At 40.6% G+C, this 21,941-nt stretch overlaps 1 protein-coding gene across 8 annotated transcripts in view; it reads left to right on the forward strand.

Annotated features, from left to right (window-relative positions):
• PPFIBP2 (PPFIA binding protein 2) overlaps positions 1-21,941 on the forward strand; it is a 1,142,047-nt gene that overhangs the window by 246,140 nt on the left and 873,966 nt on the right. For all 8 annotated transcript variants that reach the window (XM_069223551.1, XM_069223543.1, XM_069223546.1 and 5 more), the window contains exon 2: positions 9,859-9,958. In XM_069223551.1, the coding sequence (XP_069079652.1) occupies positions 9,895-9,958 (64 nt within the window). In that variant the 5' untranslated portion in view covers positions 9,859-9,894. The remainder of the gene's footprint in view (positions 1-9,858; positions 9,959-21,941) is intronic.

A 21,941-nucleotide genomic window follows, 5' to 3' on the forward strand; every position in this document is an offset into this window, starting at 1 on the left:
AGCCCCAGGGCAGCACTGCTTGAAGCGCTGCCCTGGCAGATTATGGACCTCCTCAACCCCCAGACTACCGGGAACCCTGATCCTGGCGGAGCTGGTGGCCCAACTGCCATGGTCCTAATCTAGCGCTTGGACCGCTGCATTGGCAGCAGTCTGACCGCCATCCGTGAGTGATCGACAGACTCGTAATGAGGCCCTAAGTGATTTGCCCAGAATCACAACAAATGCACTTGTTAGAAAACAATTTCTGTTACTCTCACTGCATTTATTCCACAAACTAAAAAGTGAAAATAAATGAAGTGTTTACTTTTTTGAACTTCTATTTCTTCTAATATAGTTTGTAGGAAATTAGGTTACTGATTGAGGGGGGTGAAACTCTACTCAAGCAGCAACCACAAACCTTGTCAATGTGAAGTCACAGCAAACCCCAAGTTATCTTGTGCACAACCCTCTGGTAGCTTGGCACAGAGCAGTCACTGTAAACGTAAAGACAATGTGTAAAATATTTATGCAGCATTTCAAACTGTAATAAAGTGAAAACAAAACACAAGAAAAATCCCACAGAACAAGAGAGGACAATTTTATAAACAAATGAAGACCAAAACAACAACAAAACAACCAGTAGAACTGGAGATAAGCAAGTTTAAAGATTTCAGTGAAAATAGCACCAAAAAGCCAGAATATCTGATCGCAGAAGACCAGGAAAGTCACAAGTCAAGCTGACCGAGATGGAGCACAGGCTGGCTACAGGAGCCCAGTTAAGCCCGCTGAATAAGTGCACCTTAAATCATGGTGCGCAGAGTTGGGTCACGCAACCAAGGCAATGCAAAGTCTGGGTTGGAGTTGCTTCGTGCAACCTCTGTTCTGAGGAGTTGCAAGGGTGTGATGCGAGGTCCTACGTCATTGTTGAGGAGGCGGTCGATGACGAATCTTCACAAACTTTTCAAAACGTATACTTTGCTAAGTTCAGCTTCTGTCTTGAAAGTTTCGGGGAGATCTGTCAAGCAGGGGCCAAGAAAAAGTTGGGGGGTCCCAAAATGCGTTTTCCCCATTAATTTTTCCATAGGTACTTTAGACACACCTACAGCCCGAACCACTGATTGGACTTACACCAAATTTGGCACAAAGCAAGATTCTGTTCCGCAGATCACGCTTTTTGTGAGTGGGTGTGAATCTGTTCAGAAGTTTTGGAGAAATGTAATGCAGAAAAATATAGATATATAAGATATATGGACGTGGATCCTCTGTGGATCCAGCTGTCCCCGTGCTGATATCTGATTGGCTCAGAACACATCAATAAGAAGTGTTGGCAACCAGAAAAAAAAGAAAAGAAAAAAAAGAAAAGAAAAGGGTCCATGGTTGAGTCATCCTGACTCCTTAGCCCTGGTGTTGGGGTCCTTGAGGGAACCCTCCAAGGCTAAAAAGCATTTTCCTTTTTAAGAAAACATCAGAAAAATCCACAGGTCCATCCGCAGATTTTTCTGAGGTTTAAAAAAAAAAAATCTCCAGCATTTTTTTACATTTTTATTTGCCCTCCAGTTGGGCCAGGTCCCGGGGGCATCATAGAGGAGAGGGGTGCATGAGGCCCCGGGGCAAATGTCCAAATAAAAGCACCCCCTCCCCCACGCCCTAGGGACTACCCAGGGCAAATATGTTAAGTAAATGAGGGGGGCAATAGCCTCCCCCACATCTCCTGGGACCACCTCTTCCCCGGTGCTATCCATTTAATTAATGAGGGGGGCTTTGGGGAACATGCAAATAAATAAATAAAAAATAAGACACCTAAAATATGAGAGGGGGACTCAGATCAGCTATCGTATGTCCATCCTAAATAAAATATAATTACAAAAGTGTATGCTAGCCTTTGTACCATGGAGTCGTAGCTAATTGTTCTTAACCAATGTATGGTTAATGTCTGTCTCATTTAAAATTTCTCTTAGGTGATAAAACCTTCCCCCACATAACGTGACATTCATTGGTTTGCCCCAGTCTGGGAAAGCTAACTGGGTGAGACTTGTCATGACCTTATGCCAGTTTCCTCTACCTAAGGCTTTGTGTATAGAGAGGCTGTACCTCTCTGACGGAACGCTATCTCTAACGTACAGGGTGTTAGATGGAAATCTATTAGTGTAATACTAAATTACAAATAACTTAAAAATTTACCTGAGTAGACTAACTTCAATTTATTAGTGTCCCCATACACATGATTAGAAAGCAAACAGGATAGTCACAATTTGTCCCTTCCATTAACATAGATTTTCAACATGTTTTTATGCTCAATTATTATTGAGATTTTTTTGGTGGTTACATGTTTCTTTATTGGCATTTCAGTAATAGTACAGCGTACGTTGCACTGCAAAAGTTTTTAACAGCATAGTACAGCTAGCTGTCGCACACGCCCGATCTCTGGTGGGGTATATAATGTGTAGCCGCCTAGGGGACAGATAGGCCATATGGATCATGTTATATTATATCAACTTGAACTTAGCACAGATGGACACCCAACAGACCTTTGATCTATGCACAGGTATGTGCCGAAAGAGGTCAAGTGCCTTCATCTGGACAAAAACGCGTATATAGCCCACTTGTGTCACACAAACGTATATTACCTTTACAGCTATTGGGCATGATGCAGCCAAGTAGGTGTCTTTATAGCCTGATTCTCTGGCCTCTTCTCTGGTACTCCTCTGTGTGCTTCCAGACATGATTGTCACAGCTGATCTGCTTTTGAAAAATGTTGTGTACACTTGAACAAGATAGATACTCTGATGCATGAGTAGTAGTCAGTTTTATTAGCACAGCTTTTTTAGGTCTCTCCTACAGACAACATTTGCCTATCGGTTGTCGAATACCTGTTGTGTACAGTATCGATATATAGAGTAGGCCATGGATCAACCCATTACTTAACATTTGTCAGCTTCCTTATCAGTCTCATTTGCTTTTTGATTTCTTTCCTTACCCTTTTCCTTGCTTGTGCTTGAGCACATCTTCTATGTAAGTCTTTTAATTGGGTGACTTGTAGTCTTCCACTACTTATATTCAGGAAACTACTTTTTTATCTTTCTCTTTTGCACGTTTTCTTGCTCTCTCTCCCTTCTGATGCTTTTCGCTCACATCCCTGATCCTCTACATCTCTCTCTCCATCCCTTCCAGCTTATCCGTAAAACATCGTAGCAGGTATATGTTTTCCAAGGTTGACTAAAAACAGATTATATTGCGTTGGTTTCCTTTATCTCTTGCATTTCATTTGTTGAATGAAATCTCAGGCCTTGGCACAGAAAGGCAGCATTTATGGTGCTTGGGAGGGGCAAACTCTGTTAGTTGGTTAACTTTGAAAGTGGTGAGGTGCAGAACAGTTGCAGGGTGAAAGTGAGTGTAGTGGGTGAACCTAATGACTTTAGCCTGACTCCCCATCTACCAGGAGAGATCAGGGAAAGCCTTTTTAAGCAATGAGCACCACAGTGCATTTTCAAGTATATTTTCTCACGGCAAAAGCCCAGTTTGCTAGTTTTAGAAATGGGTTTTCTAGTTGGCAGGAGTATGTGCCCAGTCCAAGAAGAGACCACCACTGTAGCCAGGGTAAGTCAGATTCACACTAAAAGATAACCTGTGCTCACCCTCTTGTAGCTTGACACAGAGTGGTCAGGCTTATCTAAGGAGGCAATGTGTAAAGTATTTGTGCAGCACACTCACACAGTAACACAATGAAAACACCACAAAAAGACTCCACACAGGTTTAGATGCATAGACAATAATTTCATAAATAATTCAAGACCAAAACGACAAAAATCCAATAAGTAGAAGTCAAATTATTATTTTTTAAAGAACAGGAGTTCTAGTGCGTAGAAGCAAATAGCGCTTTAGGGATAGCTTGAGATCATGCTGGACCGGGGAAGTCAAGAGTTCAGGCTGCCCGAAATAGAGCGCAGGCTGGCTACAAGACTCATGCAGGGCCCACTGAGCAAAGTATCTCAGTCCTGGTTGCAGTCACAAGATTTTTCTCATGGAGTACTAGCAATGCTACAGTTTTGAAGGCAAAGCGCTGGTGCTGCAGTGCATTGGTTCCAAAGCCGATATGCCGGCTTTCTCCATACAGTTAAGGGAATGCAATGGTTCCAATGCGATGTCGTTGCGTTGGTTCCGAAGCCCGTGCGCCTGGTTTCTCCACCCAGTCAAGGGATGCGCTGATCTTCCAACAGTAATGGTGGATATGTGGTGGTTCCGATGCCTGGCGATGCGATGGTGAAGCGCTGGTTCCGAATGCAATGCGCAGGTTCTACCCCCGCAACAGGGTTGATGTAATGGTTGCCGCTTCCAGTAGGCGGGAGATGCATCGATTTTTCTGGTGGAAGAATCTGGGTCCACTTCCAGTAAACCAGGCAGAGAAGAAGAGGTAGAAACTTTGGTATCCCTGAGTCTCTAGTAACAGGAGGCAAGCCAACAACCCCTTGGAGATCACTTTGGAGTGCAAGGCAAAGTCCAGGTATCCCTCAGCAAGATCAGAGAGCAACAGGCAGCAGGACAGCACAGCAGAAAAGCAGTCCTTCCCGGTCAGCAGTCCAGCAGAGTGACAGGCCTTGATGCAGCACAGCAGCTCTTCCGACAGATTCCAGGTGTGAGTCCAGGAGAGTCTGATTTGGTGTGATGAGAGACCCAGTACTCAAAGATGCATATTAAGTGGGGATGACTTCCAAGAAAGGTCTTAGAAGTGCACAAGTATAATTTCCTCTGCATCCCTGGCTCCAGGCTATTAGTAGGGGGTATTCAGTTCTTTGTGTTAGAACAGGCACTGCCTATTCAGGTGTAAGTGTCATCCTGACCTGCAGATGAGCAGTCAGACACACCTACCCTTCCTGACTTTGTGGCTCTATAGAAGGAATGAACAAAGTGTAGCTATCACCCACCCCAGATGTGTATTGAAGACAGGATGCAGGCCCACAGATCTGTAAGAGCAGAGAAATGCCCACTTTCTAAAAGTGGGATTTTTAAAATAGTAATTTTAAGTCTGACTTTACCAGTAAAGATGGTTTATCATTACAATTCCAAAGATATGAAACATGATGCAGCTACTCCTTTCTAATCAGAAATTATAGCTCAAAATTCTATACAGGAATTCCCAATGTTAACCTATAAGAGGAGTAGGTCTGACAGTAATGAAAAACAAATGTAGGTGTTCTTCATTACCAGGACATGCAAAACTAGTACATGTCCTACCTTTTACCTGCTCAGCACCCTGCTCAATGGCTTACCTAAGGCCTAACATAGGGGTGATGTGTAATAAAAGGGGAGTTTAAGGCTTGGCAAGGGGTTTTAAATGCAAAGTAGAAGTGGTAGTAAAACTACACACACAGGCTCTGCAGTGGCAGGCCTGAGACATGTTTAAGGGGCTACTGAATTGGGTAGCACAGTCAGTTCTGTCGGCCCACTAGTAGTATTTAATGTACAGGCCCTGGATAAATGGTATACTTTTTTACAAGGGACTTACATATAAGTCTTCTAGACTAGGCCCTTCTACTTTCCAGGCTAGACTACTCAAATGCCTTATACCTGGGTTTACCTACTTATCTAATTTCCCGTCTTCAGGTGACTCAAAACACTGCAATCCATCACCTTTATAATCTTAAAAAAGGTACTTCAATTTTACTGTTCCTTGCTAAACTGCACTAGCTTCCAGTCGGCAAAAGAATCACTTTCAAAACACTTACTCTGGCACATAGTGCCCTGTACAATTCAGGTCCAGTCTACCTGAACAAAAGAATCGAAAAATAGCATCCTAGCAGAAACCTTTGGTCCTGTAAAGCTCACTTGATTTCTACCCCCTGTTTCAAAGGATCCAGATGTGGTGGCACTTCCTTCCTAGTTCAAAAAGCCAAAACGTGGAATCCTCTCCCATTGAAGTGTAGAAGCATAGAAAATTAATCTATTTTTTGTAAATCTCTGAAGACCTATCTTTAATCTGTAATCCTCCCCATGTTACTCTGGCTACAGCACCCGGGCACTCTTTTTGAGTAGCTGTTGCGCTTTACAAATAACATCATTCATTCATTCAAATGAAATCTGTCAGTTGTGTATACACCAACGTAACCATGTTTAGGGGAGAAGCACAAGCACTTAAGTACTAGTCTCTAGTGATAACGTGCTGAGAGTCCTAAAGCCAAGAAATAGAATTAGCAGCAATAATAGGCAAGCAGGCAAAAAGTTTTGGGGAAGACTACCCTAAGGCAGACAGGTCTAACATTTAGTTTTTGTCAAGAGACTCTGAACCTCATGTGATCATCAATCACTGAGACACAGCAGAGCGTAGAGAATAATATGGGATAAATACAGCAAAAAGAGGTTACACATATGAAGAAGAGACCGAGAAAACTGAGACCTTTATAAAAGAAGGGGAGCCAGATTGAATAGATTTCACACAATAATGAAAGGAAAACAATGCAGAACTGGAGAGTAACACTGAGAGGAAATGGAGGTGGAACACAGAAAACAGTAAGAATGGAGTAATGTATGGATGTGACGCCAGAATGTGACACATTGATAGAGAGGCTTGAAACAAGTAGGAGAAGGCAAATATTGATAGAGGCGTGGGGAAAAATAGAGGGTGGACAGTAGGAGACAAGAAAGAAAGAAATTTTGTGAGGAAGACCGATAGGAAGTGAGAAATTGTATCGAGGAGATAGGGTAAGGAGAATTGTACATGTGTAAAAAGGAGGGCAGATTGTCACAGTAATAAGAGGGGGAAGACTGGGTAAAAAGGTAGAATGTCAAGGGAGGGAGAAATTATGGGAGGCATAGGGAAAGGAGGAGAGATGATGCATGAAGGAGATTACAAACACACCTTAGGGGAGATAGGAAAGAAGGACAAATAATGAAATGAATAGAGGGGATACACTGGGGTAAGACAAGGGAGATAGAGAAGTCAAGAGGAGACATTGTAGTGAGAAGGGGATAGATTGTAAAGAGGACATCCCTCCAGGTAATAACTTTACACCACTTTTCAATCCAGAATCTGCCATACCCCTCTGATGGGTTTCCAATACCATATTTATTCACGTTTTTTTGTTTTGCTTCATATTTCGATATTAGCATCTTTTTGAAGCAATGTCTCATATTTGTATTTCACAAAAAACAATTGTGAAAATGTGGTGGTGGGGGAGAATCTGAGTTTTCATCTGTAAGTTTATCTTGGCCTTGTTCAAGAAATAAAACATAACTAGGCAGTCCCAGAGACTGTTGTTGAATGGGTATTTTGAACCTATAGGGGAATTGTCTACTCTTTTCCATGTTAGTCTTTTACGGCACGAAAAAACATGCACCCCCTTCCCTTCAAAATTTATCTGTGGCATACCCTGGATGTCAGAGAAATGTAGAAGAAATTAGAGTTCTCATTGTCAATCCAATTGTAATATTTAACAGTCCCTTGGGATTGGCTGAATGCAAATTATTTAATTTTTTTAAGTATTCTTCCACAGCAAGCTTTCATTTTCTATAAAGCATGAAAATAAATACCCATTCCTGCTAAAGAGCAGGATGTCCATATCCCTCTGTTAGGACGATTTCATGTGCGTACTGTGCCAAGGAATCTGTAGAAGTAGAACACAGTAAAATGCACTGTGGGAGCCTCGTCTAACAATCAGGACAGGCCTTGAGAACTTAAGGGTTGTGACAACCTGGTCACATCACTGAGACATGTGATAATTTAAAAAGGGTGAATCTCCCAAAAATGATCAACATGATACGAAGGACTTGGACTGAGCTATGCATAGAAATAGCTAGGGGATGCAATCTATCAGCTTGATGGCACTGAAGACCCCCGACTGCACTCACTTAGTAACATGGGTTGTTCAAAGGCAAGTCCTATCTCATGCCGTCATTCTGTAATTGCCTTAGGCAAGCACAGGCGTTTGTGCTGCCTTAAAGTGCATGCCTTCATGACCTTCTCCAAGGATTAGAATGAGGCCACGCTTGAACAATTCATGCTTACAAAACATGACATGACCAATTGCGATTGGAAATTTTTACTTTAGGGCTGCAAACTAGGGAAAGGCAGAGCCCGAACATCATAATGGAGAAGCCTCAACTACTGATCTCACTCAGCCTTGCTTTGAGGTAGGAGGAGTACTTGGGAAATGTCTCATCTGTTTCCCATCATTCTTCTCTTTAGGCAGCCTTAGAACATCAAATTGCTGTGTGAAATTTATATTGCGAGTGTTTTCCTTTAAATTCTGACTATTCTTTATCCACAGCCTCAGACAGCTTTTATGTTCTTTTAAGTACTTGTCACTACTACTCTTCAGTTATTTTTAAGTAGTGCCGTGTGCAGGAGGCATTTTAAATTCTGATCAGTTTCCTTGAAATCAGAAAAATAAATTATGCCGTTTGTAGTGACTTAAAACATTGAGTTCGTTTTTCATTTTCGAGATGAATTAAGATGGCTTTGCTTTTCCTCCAGTATTTTGAAATGTTATTTTCTTTTCATGTTTGACTAGGCTTTATAAACAAGCATTGGTATGCCAGTCTCTTAGCACTCACAATATGAAGGTACAACTTATTGGCTTTGCCAGTGCTTGTTGTTTTTATTTCTCTGGGAACTAAGAACGAGGTGTTTGCAGCTGTCCTTGCTATATAATATATGTGTGCAGCTTTTTGGCTAAGTCTGTTAGAAAAAAAAGAGACTCATAACTTGAAATACTTTGTAAGATGAAAACACAAAGGTAATAATGCGTGTTAGTAATGATATGCTAGCATTTATTCTACAGCACCAAACCATTCAAACCCCATACATACATACACATCATTACCCTGCATTCATTACAAAATAATTAATTACACATACCAAATACACATTTCTTTACACATAATTTCTAACATCACCTATCATATCACAACAAAAAAGATTAGAAGAGAAACAAGTGCAGTAAGAATAAAGTGCTCGTGATTATTAGTGAGAAATGAGAAATGATAGACCATCCTCACACTCATAAAAAACATATAAAAAGAAAACCTGTTGGTTAATCCTTAAACCACATCACATCACAGTATTCTTTCTTCAAATAGAATTAGATCCCCTTTTTTTTATTCTCTTCACAAAATAGTAAACCAAATCCAGGCTTGAGCAATATCGTCGACGTTTCGACCCCCTCACGCTCTTGGGCCACCTATCGGCTCCACAAAGGTCTTCATCAGGACTGATAGCTAGGGGAACCATATGAAACCACACTAAATTGACTAATCTTCTTCATCCATAGCCCTTCAAGCATCCGTCAATCTTGACTCACAATAGTACAGTTTTTATATATATCAATAGTTTATATGTTTTTTATGAGGATGGTTTCTAGAATGGTTTGAGGGAAATCTATCATTTCTCTCCAAGGGGTCTCTCTTGTTTTTGTAACTAAGTCTTACCCAGACCCCTGCGAGGTTTTGTTTTGGGTTACCCTCTGTGGTTGGTAAAATAGCATTTATTCTACAGCCAGAGAATACACTTCATCAGATGATCGAATGTACCGGAAAATATGGGGAAATGTCAGGATACAAAGGGAATTGAAATCTGTGAGGGGTTATACCACTGTCTGTGTGATGGTACAGAAGTTGGGTTAGCCAGTGGCCATTGAAACTAATACTAGCTGAGTTCATCTGTCTAGGAGATCGATTGAAAAACATATTGTAACTTGTAATTCTCATTATGAAAATGACAAACAGATTTTAGGAATAATCTATCAAGGGGGGCACATGCTTTCGAGTATAAACATTAATACACAGAACATTAAGATGTAATTAAAAACACATTCACATTTTATTTAAATTACAATGTTTTAAAGATAATATAGTGATGTAATTCTTTCTTTTTCTAAAACAAAATAGGTGCCGAATAGGCTCGACAAAAGTCAAACACACATCATGGCTTCTGATGCTAGTTACATGCTTGAAGCAGCCCTCGAGCAAATGGATGACATCATAGCAGGTAAGCTTTTTTATTTGCGAATATTTAAATTTTCAGATAAAATGTTATTCTATACCGGTGGTTATTGTTCCATTTACTTATAGGACGTAAATTTGATCATGCACACAATAAAAAAAATCACACGTATGCCGACGTATACGATACAGTTAGTTTACTTGTGTTTTATTTCGCCACGCATTCAGTAGCTACGGCAACTAAGATACAACACTGGTTAGGATATAGAAACATTACAGCATTTTAAGGTCTGGCTAAATGAAAGCAACTCGAGGCATTCTTTCCTGCTGAAACGTTTACAAGTCTTTAAAAAAAGTGATTGGGTGCAGCAAGGGGAATTCCTAGTTCAAGCTTCAAGAATCAGTTTAGTTGCTTTTTTGCATTAATGTTGATATTTTTAGTGGTAGCACAGCAGTAACCCAGCAAACTGAAAGGATTAAAAGATCTTTACAGAAAGCGTGTTTTTCATCTGATTGTTCCAAAATTACCGAAGTCGTTTAGTTCCAATAAAGTAATAAGTAAAATTGTGACCCGGTTCCTTTCGCAAGACACTGGATTTTATAGATGAAAGATGGCAGTCGCTCAGTTGCAATGTAAGGGATTACTGCTGCATGAAAGGGTCGGGTTACCTATGTGTGAACCAGCTTGGTTCTTGCGTCTGGTTTACTAAAGCCTCGTGGAGAAGGGTGTTTTGTGGTCCCATAGCCTGTTATTCGCAAACATACAGGATATGCAACTGCAAAACATTTTTAAAAATATATATTTATTGAAGCACTTTTATAGGGGGCCTATGTTCTCACGTTATTTACGTTGCATTTATGGAGTGATATTCACTAGCGCGTGCCACACCTTTGTTAGCTGTAAATCTAGAGGAGGTGTTTTGAAAAGTTTCCATTTTAGGGCCAAAGACCACTTAGCTTCAAGAAGGCTATGAGTCATTAATTGAGAAGATAAGTAACTATTTGGCGATACTTTATTTGATGCTCCTAGTTGAAGGATTTTGGATCCATCAGTGGCTGCACCTGTGTAAAATAAATCCCTAATAAATGACTAAATATTTCCCTTTCACTCACCCCCCAAAATAAGAAACTGGAACTGAGTGTGCAAGACTAGTAGGTGTGGGACAGATACAGACCACAAACCCATCAGAACGCAGTTGTTGCTCCAGGATTGATTGTACTTAGATTGTTGCTGATTATGTACCATCTGTAAATTAATTAAATTATTTTTCATGCAAGTGGAATACTTAGCCATTCTTAGCCTTATTGTTTTCTATGTTTGAATCCAGTAAGACACCATCCCCACAGTTATGTATACACACAACCACAATCATTTGTCCACTCACCCATCATATGTCTACATTTGCACCGTAATAGGCCCTCACCCACCATCATATGTACACCCAACCACAGCACACTCGCAGTCATGTGTCCAAACAATCCACATCATATGCAAACACAGCAACTGTTATATGCCAGTTTGCCTACTGTCTGATTCCCTTGAAACTAATATTGCATGCCATCACACACACATGCAAAAAAAAAAATACTGGAAAAAGTGAAATTCCCGAAAAAAATGTAAAGTTGAAAGTGAGTTGAGATTGACGTTAAAACGTAAGCCAGTAATCACCTTAGTGTGCTATTTTGGGAGTAATGAAGTGGTTATACAATTGTTTACAATATTTTTCAAAATCTAAGTTTGCTGGCTTTTGGGAGCCAGCACCTTCAAAGCACATTGGGCAACCCTTGTGTACATATTAGCCCAGACTCATTGACTTGATACGTTTTAAAAAACAGTCTGAATATGGTGACTCTTCATTTTTATTGCTTAATGCTTTACTTTCAGTAGAGACCATTACTTTCGGAAGTGTGCAACGGAGTTGACTACAGGGCCTCACTATCCCTTAGGAGGTTGCAACAGAGCTGGCTGCATGGTCTGCCTTTTGGACAGGGTTAGAGGACAACGTGCAAAGGGTGGCCAACTCCTGCTGCACACAATAATTAACAGCCTGTGTTAGCTACAGGGCTTGTAAAGAAACTGCCACAGGTGACCACTCCCACTGCATCTGACCCACAGATGGGCAGTCTCAATCTGTTATATCAAACTGAAATCAGGGTCTGCAAAACAAGTGTTTCAAGCTTGTAGTGGGGTGCCCAAACAGGGTTCAAGGGTTTGCAGACTCAGGAGTAAAGTTTACAAACTCTTATAATTTATCTTGAGGCTATTGACCAGTGTATGAGTTCTGCCAAAACTGACCTTTTTTCTTTTAGCTAAATCACTCTTTTGATGAACAGGTGTTCACAATCATAGATATATCTTTTTCCTTCATGCTCTCAAGATAGTATGCTCAACCCCTCGGTCCCTTCCCTTGTTCCCTTCCATAGAGTGATAGAATGTTGGCTCGACCTGATTGACAGGTCTAACTGTTGGTATAGAAGCTATGGAGAAACTGAGCATGGATGTTGTCTCATAATAAACAGCTGAAGCTTCTTTGAGACTGTCCTCCTTTCACTTGGATGCTGTTGGATTTACCAAATGTAATACTGGTGACAAGGAAAGTTGCTCAAGGTGCAACTCAGACATCACCCCCCCTATGGTTACAGTTGCTGCCCTGCAGTAAATAATTAAGCGTACCACCATTCTGCAAGTTTGTTGTGTCTTACCTCTTTATGAAGAGACTATCTCCGCTGTTGCCAAGCACTGTAAGGAGACTGGAGTCGACTTTAATGATAAACTACCCAATTATGGAAATCCGTTGATCATCAGCCAGCATCTTTTTTGAGGTGGGTTCCAGCTGAACCAATTAAAGTGAAGAGTCTGTTGAGGACTGACAGCAAATCTCTTGTACAAGCCCTTATGATCTGGAGGAAGATGCAGTTGCTTCTCAGCTAGTGAGGGGCAACTGGCAGCGCTTAGGCAGAGCCTGTTTCAGACCATTTTCTGCTGCTGTCCTGTGAGTTTCTTTGAGGAATCGAGAGGAGAGAAGAAGGAACAACGATTAGCGCGGAGGCTGTTTTCTGTCATTTCTACTGTCTTGCAGTCAGTCAGAGAGCCTGAGTGGAGGTGGGAAGTTCTCCTCCGCTCACACGCAGGCTGTCACCAGCACATAGCAGCATTGTCAAACTTTTAGGCATACAGCCTATCTCTATTGCAGATGCTCATCAACTTGTGTTTGCAGAGCTCTTTCAGCAGATCTGATGGGAGACCGAAAGAGGAGCTGCTCCTCAACTTGTGTTGGACATAGAAGAATTATTCTTCAGCTCACTGGTGGTGAATAAAAAATGCTAAATGGTTATTTCCTTGTTTTGCAGTTCTGATTTGTCGATTTGCAAATTCGACTACCTTTCTGTGTTAATTAAGTAATTCATTAGTTCTGGGATAATACTTTCTACATACATCAGGGATCATCTATCTATGATAGGTGTTCTTTTAAAACCAGAACTGGTGTCATCTTGTTTTACGTACAAGTAATTCCTAGTAAGGATATTGCTTATATCAAATCATATTATCATCTTATGTACAGTAACCTATTGTGCTTTAGATAAAGCAATTCTTCTAGTGAAATACCATGACTTCAGCTAGTATGGCGCAACAACCTCCCTTTCTTTCTGACTCAGGAGAACCAATACTACCCTGGATACAATGGCTACAATTATTCGAATTCCATTTAATTGCGATACAGGGTGACAAACTCCCCCCAGTCAGAAAACTGCATATCCTATTGCATAATTTAGGTCTGGAGAGTGGGAAAATATGAGAACCTTCCTGAACCAGAAGAAAAGGAAGATGCTGCAAGAGACAGTGATGTATTTGAGCTAACACCTAACAAGTTACAGGAACACTTCGGGAAAAAATGTATGTTGTATTAGAGAAACATATGTTTTTCAGTAGGAACCGAGGTAAGGAAGAGAAGGTAACAAACTATATTGCAGTATTGAGAGGGTTGGCCTACACCTGTGAATTTGGGGCATTGACTGAATCCTTCATAATAGATCAACTAGTACGATGCACACTTAACAGGAACATTCAGGAGAAGCTATTAGCTCGGAGTCAGGACCTTAAAGAATCCGATGGCCTAGCTAAAAGTGTAGAACACACAGCCAAATGTATGAGAGAAATTAAGTTGCCTAAAGAGAACCAGATTCTTAAAATCAAAGAACAAGTCAAGAAAATTGATTCTGTGAAGGGAAACGAAAATTTTACAGCCAGCATCAAAGACAAGAATCCTCTAGAAAGTAAATTGAAGTGTTATAAATGTGGTAGCAGAGGGCATCTGGCTAATAATTTGAATTGTTCTGCTAGAAATGTTTTGTGTAGGAAGTGTAATAGAAGAGGATGTTTGCCAGGTATGCAGTAATTCTGATTAAAAGACTGCAAGTAAAATAGAAACAATGAAGATGAACAAAGAAAGTTGGTGTTCCAGATTGCTGAAGGAAATTAAAACTTAAGGTTACCTAAATGCAAAACCATTTGTGACAACACAAAAATTGATGTTTATACAAATTTGTGTACACCTTTCACAATCACTGATAGTGAAGGTGTTAATGCAGTGTTTAACAGTGGAACATATATATTGTAACAACCTGATGTAAGTCCCAAAGGATATACCCTGGACCCCATTCCATTAGAAAGAATGGTTATGCTGAAATTTTCATTTAGAGATAGAACCATGATAGGGGAAAGTCTACATTGCAAGATGGGGATCTACTCTTCCATGTTGGAATTGGAAACATCAAAGAGATCTAGGTATCAAATTAGATCCATACCATGATGAACCTGTGCTACTAGTTGAAAAGTCAGTATGTGGAAATGAGATATGCAAAGAGTTTCCTTAGGTTTTTTTCTTAAGAATTAGGATATTTAAAACATTTTCAATATAAGATTATATTCAAAAAGGGTGCTAAACCAGCTCTATAAATGTAGACACGTCCCTCTCATAATGAGAGAATCGCTAATGAAGGAGTTGGAGACGTTGACAGAACAAGGTGTGATTGAGCGAGTAGAATGTACATATTGGATATTTCCTATAAATTATCCTCCAAATCAAGAGGTATGTCCGTTCCGTTATGCATAGATCTGAGTGACCTCAATGCTAGTATATGGGGATCGTTACCCCTTACGTGATATTAATGAAATGCTTAGTGTAATTGGTGATGATAGTTTTTAGGTCAATCGCGCAAGCGCTTTGACCTGTTGTTAGAATTGTGGGCATTTAACCGCGCCCACCTCACGCCCATCACTTTCACTCATTTGTGGGCTTGTCTTTCAAAAATCCTTTGTTATCATTGGTAAATGCTTTGCATTTGTCCCTCCTTGGGGCGGTTTTGTTACTGCCTTGCAGAGTGCCCCTGTTACATGGATAATTGCTGGCTTGCCAATACAGGGAGTGCAGAATTATTAGGCAAATGAGTATTTTGACCACATCATCCTCTTTATGCATGTTGTCTTACTCCAAGCTGTATAGGCTCGAAAGCCTACTACCAATTAAGCATATTAGGTGATGTGCATCTCTGTAATGAGAAGGGGTGTAGTCTAATGACATCAACACCCTATATCAGGTGTGCATAATTATTAGGCAACTTCCTTTCCTTTGGCAAAATGGGTCAAAAGAAGAACTTGACAGGCTCAGAAAAGTCAAAAATAGTGAGATATCTTGCAGAGGGATGCAGCACTCTTAAAATTGCAAAGCTTCTGAAGCGTGATCATCGAACAATCAAGCGTTTCATTCAAAATAGTCAACAGGGTCGCAAGAAGCGTGTGGAAAAACCAAGGCGCAAAATAACTGCCCATGTACTGAGAAAAGTCAAGCGTGCAGCTGCCACGATGCCACTTGCCACCAGTTTGGCCATATTTCAGAGCTGCAACATCACTGGAGTGCCCAAAAGCACAAGGTGTGCAATACTCAGAGACATGGCCAAGGTAAGAAAGGCTGAAAGACGACCACCACTGAACAAGACACACAAGCTGAAACGTCAAGACTGGGCCAAGAAATATCTCAAGACTGAATTTTCTAAGGTTTTATGGACTGCTGAAATGAGAGTGAGTCTTGATGGGCCAGATGGATGGGCCCGTGGCTGGATTGGTAAAGGGCAGAGAGCTCCAGTCCGACTCAGACGCCAGCAAGGTGGAGGTGGAGTACTGGTTTGGGCTGGTATCATCAAAGATGAGCTTGTGGGGCCTTTTCGGGTTGAGGATGGAGTCAAGCTCAACTCCCAGTCCTACTGCCAGTTCCTGGAAGACACCTTCTTCAAGCAGTGGTACAGGAAGAAGTCTGCATCCTTCAAGAAAAACATGATTTTCATGCAGGACAATGCTCCATCACACGCGTCCAAGTACTCCACAGTGTGGCTGGCAAGAAAGGGTATAAAAGAAGGAAATCTAATGACATGGCCTCCTTGTTCACCTGATCTGAACCCCATTGAGAACCTGTGGTCCATCATCAAATGTGAGATTTACAAGGAGGGAAAACAGTACACCTCTCTGAACAGTGTCTGGGAGGCTGTGGTTGCTGCTGCACGCAATGTTGATGGTGAACAGATCAAAACACTGACAGAATCCATGGATGGCAGGCTTTTGAGTGTCCTTGCAAAGAAAGGTGGCTATATTGGTCACTGATTTGTTTTTGTTTTGTTTTTGAATGTCAGAAATGTATATTTGTGAATGTTGAGATGTTATATTGGTTTCACTGGTAATAATAAATAATTGAAATGGGTATATATTTGTTTTTTGTTAAGTTGCCTAATAATTATGCACAGTAATAGTCACCTGCACACACAGATATCCCCCTAACATAGCTAAAACTAAAAACAAACTAAAAACTACTTCCAAAAATATTCAGCTTTGATATTAATGAGTTTTTTGGGTTCATTGAGAACATGGTTGTTGTTCAATAATAAAATTAATCCTCAAAAATACAACTTGCCTAATAATTCTGCACTCCCTGTATGTTTGACTGTGAGCAAGCTTCTTATTCCTTTTGTGTCTCTCCTTCGCAATCATTCTCATGGTAGCCATGGCGCTTTGAATCAGCTCTCCTTTGTCAACTAATGTTTTACTTTTCATTTTCACTTTATGTGGCTAGAAAAGTCCAGTTAAGAATTTACAACACCTGTAGCTCTAACTGGAGCAAATGTGAGACCAATTGCATTGCAAATGTTTTTTTTTTCCAGTGATTGACTTGTTCTCTGCTTAACACCAGGTACAACTCCATTCAGTCAGTAAATCACTTACCTCATTTGTAACACCATTTGGAGCATACAGGTTTTGCAGACTGCCTTTTTCGGCTGCCATTTGCAGCCACAGTGTCCCAAAGAGTAACCCAAAAGATATAAATAAGTTATTATGTTATCAAGATGTTATTCTCGTTTTATGGAATTTCAGCGCAAGAACATAATGAGGTAGTCTGGAAGATATTACATTAATTACGAAATGCTGGGTTGACATTGAAGAAGAAAATATGTCAAATATGAGTTACATCTGTCAATTACTTAGGTTATGTGATATCAAAGGTATTAATTAAACACAAAGATGATTTAGTAGAAGCCACCAAATATGCTCTGTCACCTACAAACAAGAATGAACTTAAATCCTTTTTGGGTCTATGAGAATACTACTCGAAGTTTGTAAAGAACTTTGCAGATATTACTGAATGGCTGAGAAAAGGTTTAAAGAAAAAGGAAAAATATTTCTGTGATGATTCATTTGAAGAAGCATTTTTGATGCTAAAAAGGAGATCATTAATGTGCCTTATCTTGGGAATTTTGATGTAAAGAGACACACTATACTTGCCAGAGATGCAAATTTAAAAGGAATTGGTGGCACTCTGTTGAACTGTTGATAAGGATCGTAGTGTAGCATTTGTGTCATGTGCAATAACTGATGCAGAATACAGATCCTTTGTGGTGAAAAGAGAAGTACTCACATGCTACTGGGTTGTTTGACATTTTAAATTCTTCTTATGGGGTATTCCCTTTCTGTTGATAACAGATCACAAGCTGTTGCTCTCTGTATTTACTGTGAAGGTGGTACGAAGTACTACGCTCCGAATATCTAGATGATTTGGGGGATTAGAAGGCTTTAATTATCACATATCTTATGTCCCTGGAAAAATCAACCTGTAGTTTGTTTGTCTAGAATGCCTTTACCACAAGAAGGAGTAGCAGAAGATGCACTAGAAAAATTAGTAGTAGCCACAGTAAGACTAGCTGAACTCTGAAGAGTGGAAGGAGAGAATATGGAGTGATAGCACATTGCCCAAAGTGAAAGAAAGAATATCACAGAGATAGCGTAAAACGTGTTCTGAACTGGAAGATGCAGTAAAGGATTTTTTGGAGGTTCATAAGGAGTTATGTGAAGTAGAAGAAAGTGTATATTGAGGGGACAAATTGATACCCCCAAGACGACCGTATGACAGACTTATTGGTTTGGCTCATGAGTCACTTAGGATGTAGCGTAACAAAAACAAGGTGAGAAGTCATTACCGGTGGCCTCATGTGGACTCCGTGAGTGAAGGCCATTGTATAAGTTGCTCTTACAGTGAAAAAACGATACAAGTCAGAAAGTCACCAATGTCTCAGGTAGAGGTGCCTTACACTCCAAGGAACAAGGTGGCACTAGACATCATTGGACCATTGAATTGTAGTAGGCTGGGTTGAAGATATGTACTAACTTTGGTTGATTAACACTCGAAATGGGATGTAATAAAAGTAGCAAAAAACACTAACACAACCATAATAATTACCTTTCTCAAGAAAGTATTCTATGATGAAGGTATACCTCAAACTATAATCGCCAACAATGGGTGCAGTTATTTTCCACACAAAGGAAAGAATTGCTTTGTAGTTGATCTATGAACCATTTACACATAGCCTTATATTTTCATAGGGCTAATGGATTAGTTGAACTAGTTAACAGAATGAACAAGGAGTGCTTTCAACTTAATGGAACTAATGGAAATAATGTCAGGCTAGTGTAACAAGAGATGATCTGGTCCTATCATAGGGCTATAAGTCAACAGATTAAATAGTCTGTTTCCAGTACAGAAATATATTTTTAAGCAAGTAAGTTTGCAGGCCTACTGTACAACCAGGTCTTTTTTGTTCATTATATACAGCTTTTGGGAAGAATGCACCCTTGGTTATATCTCTTGTACTCTTTTGTTTGGGGGGGGCTGTCCCTTTTTTGCCCCTGAGCATTTAAGGCAGCAGGCTAATTGCTATACCCTATCTTGTGAGAGGACATCTAGAAATTTGTGCCATCTCACGTTGTCGAAGTGTGGTAGGGGTCCCTCATTTATTCCAACCTTTGTCAAGCCTATTGTTTGACAGAGCCCTCTCTGCAGCACCACACAGATTTTTACCTTTTTATGAATCCGTTTTTGTTAGCTTTTAGGACTTGTGCACTTCACTCCTGGTAATCAGTAGAAAAGTGCCTCCCATCTAAAAATATTAAGATTGGCATACATCTGATTGGTGCTTTTTATTTACTTATAATGCCTTAGTATATGGTGCTACATGTACCCAGACCCTGTACATTAAATACTACAAGTAGACTGCAGCACTCGTTGTACCACCCACTTAAAGAAGCACTGAAAAATGTCTGAGGCCTGCCACTGCAGCCTGGAGGGCAGTTTTTAACCATCTTTTCAACCTAGTAGAACAAACCTTTTACAAGGCATAAAGCTTCCTTTTTCATACTTATAAGTCAATTCTAAAGTAGACCATACAGGCTCATAGGGCAGAATGCAGGACATTTAAAAAGCAGGACAGGTGTATTTAAACTTTGCGTATGTCCTTCCCATAAAAACTCCTAAGATCTACAAAGTTAGCATGTTTTTGCCTACACCAAATGTGTCTTCATGTCAATGTCTAGGAGTTACATGACTGTGAAGCGTTCTCCTATGGTGTGTTATGAATTCCTTCCTGACATGGGACCAAAAGGAGCCTGGGTGTAGAGCGGTTACCTCTTCCAGACAGAATGGCTGGGAATGAGCTTTGCCATGTCTAGATTACACTTCAAAGCACCATATCTGCAGCACCCACAAAGGAACTTGATTTGATTTAAACTTACAGAGCACAGTATTTACCTAAGGGCATCAAGCCTTTTTAGTTAGTGATGACCACTAGTAACGCAGTGTCACAAACCAATCCAGAATCTAGACGAGGGTATACTATTGGGTATAAAGTTGGGTCTTAAGTGCCTTTCTAAAAGGAAAATGTTCAGCAATCACAGTCAAGGACTGGGGTAGAACATTCCTAAGTTTGGCCGTTGCAAATGAAAAAGCTCTGTTTCTCCATATTTTCTAGGCAAGGAGACCAGCATGCGATTACCTGAGTGGAGGTTTCTGCCTCCAGTATAACGATAGAACATATTATTGATTCCAGCAGGACTATGCTGGTAAAGCACCTTACGCAGCATGCAGATGGTCTTGAACATGATGCGTTTTCTGACAGGAAGCCTGTTCAACTCACCCAGCCCAGCAGCAGCAAACTGACGCTTTGGAATATCCAGTGCAACTCTGGCCAATGCATTCTGTACTCTCTACAGGATTGTTACTGTGCCAGAGGTAGATTCCAAGTAAAGGGAGTTACAGTAGTCTAAGCTAGACATGACTAAAGGTACCAAACCTGTTTCCGTGCTAGTATGGAAAGAAATGGAAATATTTTCTTTAGCTTCCTAATGAGCCAGAAGCTCCATATGATTTGCCTTAACGCTCAAGGATAGTTCAGTACCTAGAATAACCTTGAGATTTTGGGGTTTTTCTGCAGGAATCGGAGGAGCACCTAAGGAGTCTGGCCCTCAGCTACCATTCCAGATTAAAGTTTGAATGCCAAAAAGTAGCCCCTCAGTTTTCTCCCCATTGAGCTTAAGGAGATTATATTCCATCCAAGCAGCCACTGCTGACATACATGGATTTTGCCCTGAAGCAGAAGTAAAGAAATCCGACAGTAGTTTTCACAATCCTTGTTGTCTAGATTAGGCTTTTTTTTAAAGAGGTTTTATAACTGCTTCCTTCCAATAATGGGGGAAGCAGCCTCCATTGATAACTTAATTCATCAAAGTCGTGATGAGATGCACTACAGTGCCAGCTACCATATGCTGAATAGATGGACCACATGATTCCAAGGATGAGCCTAATTTTGAGTTGAGAATATACTGTTTCATTTTATCACGACTGATTAATGGAAAACCTGTAAATAACTTCAACTCTTGATTCACAAATCTCTGAGGCTCCAGCGGTTCTGAAACCAAGACCCCTTTAGCCATTTGAGGACTGAGATTATTCCTACGTTTGGCATGCTCCAGTCCCTCATAGATGTCAATAATTTTACTTTGGAAAAAGGTGGTCAGTTGATCACAAAAGACTTGCGAGCCCTCTGATTCACCTGCTGACGGGGGGTAGACAGCTGCTGCACCACCTTAAAGAGCTCTCGAGGATATGGTGGCTTCTATTTTCTGAGAGCAATAAGAGAACTTCTCCTCATTGAGAGCTAATTTATATTCTCTCTTTTTTTTTTTATAAACCTGCTTTTCATGGTCCTCAAGATTTTTTCTACAAATACGCTCTTGATGGCATCAGGGCTGTGTAAGAGTTCTCAGACATTCATTAACCCAGGGATATGAGGGGGTGGTGTTTCCCTGTTTAGTTTCCCTAATAGGGGCAGCCCTATTGGCAGCCTCATCAAGCCAAGCTACCTCCTTATCTGCATCTCCTGAGAACTCGAGAGGCATACTTTTTAACTTATTTGAAAGAACTTCAGAGGATATTCTCATCCAGTTTCTCCTCCCTAATTTGTTACTGGTTAGGTTACAACTTCTACGTGAAAGGGGACAGTGAGCAAAAAAACAACCACCCCGTGATTAGACCAGCTAAGAGGAAGGACCGACTGGAAGGATAATCTAGGGTAATTTCAGAATATACTGTCTAGCGTATGACCCACCTTGTGTGTACGGGCCGAAACCAATTGGAACAGCCCCATTCCTGATGGGG

Source organism: Pleurodeles waltl, chromosome 3_1, assembly GCF_031143425.1.
Source record: "Pleurodeles waltl isolate 20211129_DDA chromosome 3_1, aPleWal1.hap1.20221129, whole genome shotgun sequence".
In the NCBI taxonomy this organism is placed as follows: domain Eukaryota; kingdom Metazoa; phylum Chordata; class Amphibia; order Caudata; family Salamandridae; genus Pleurodeles; species Pleurodeles waltl.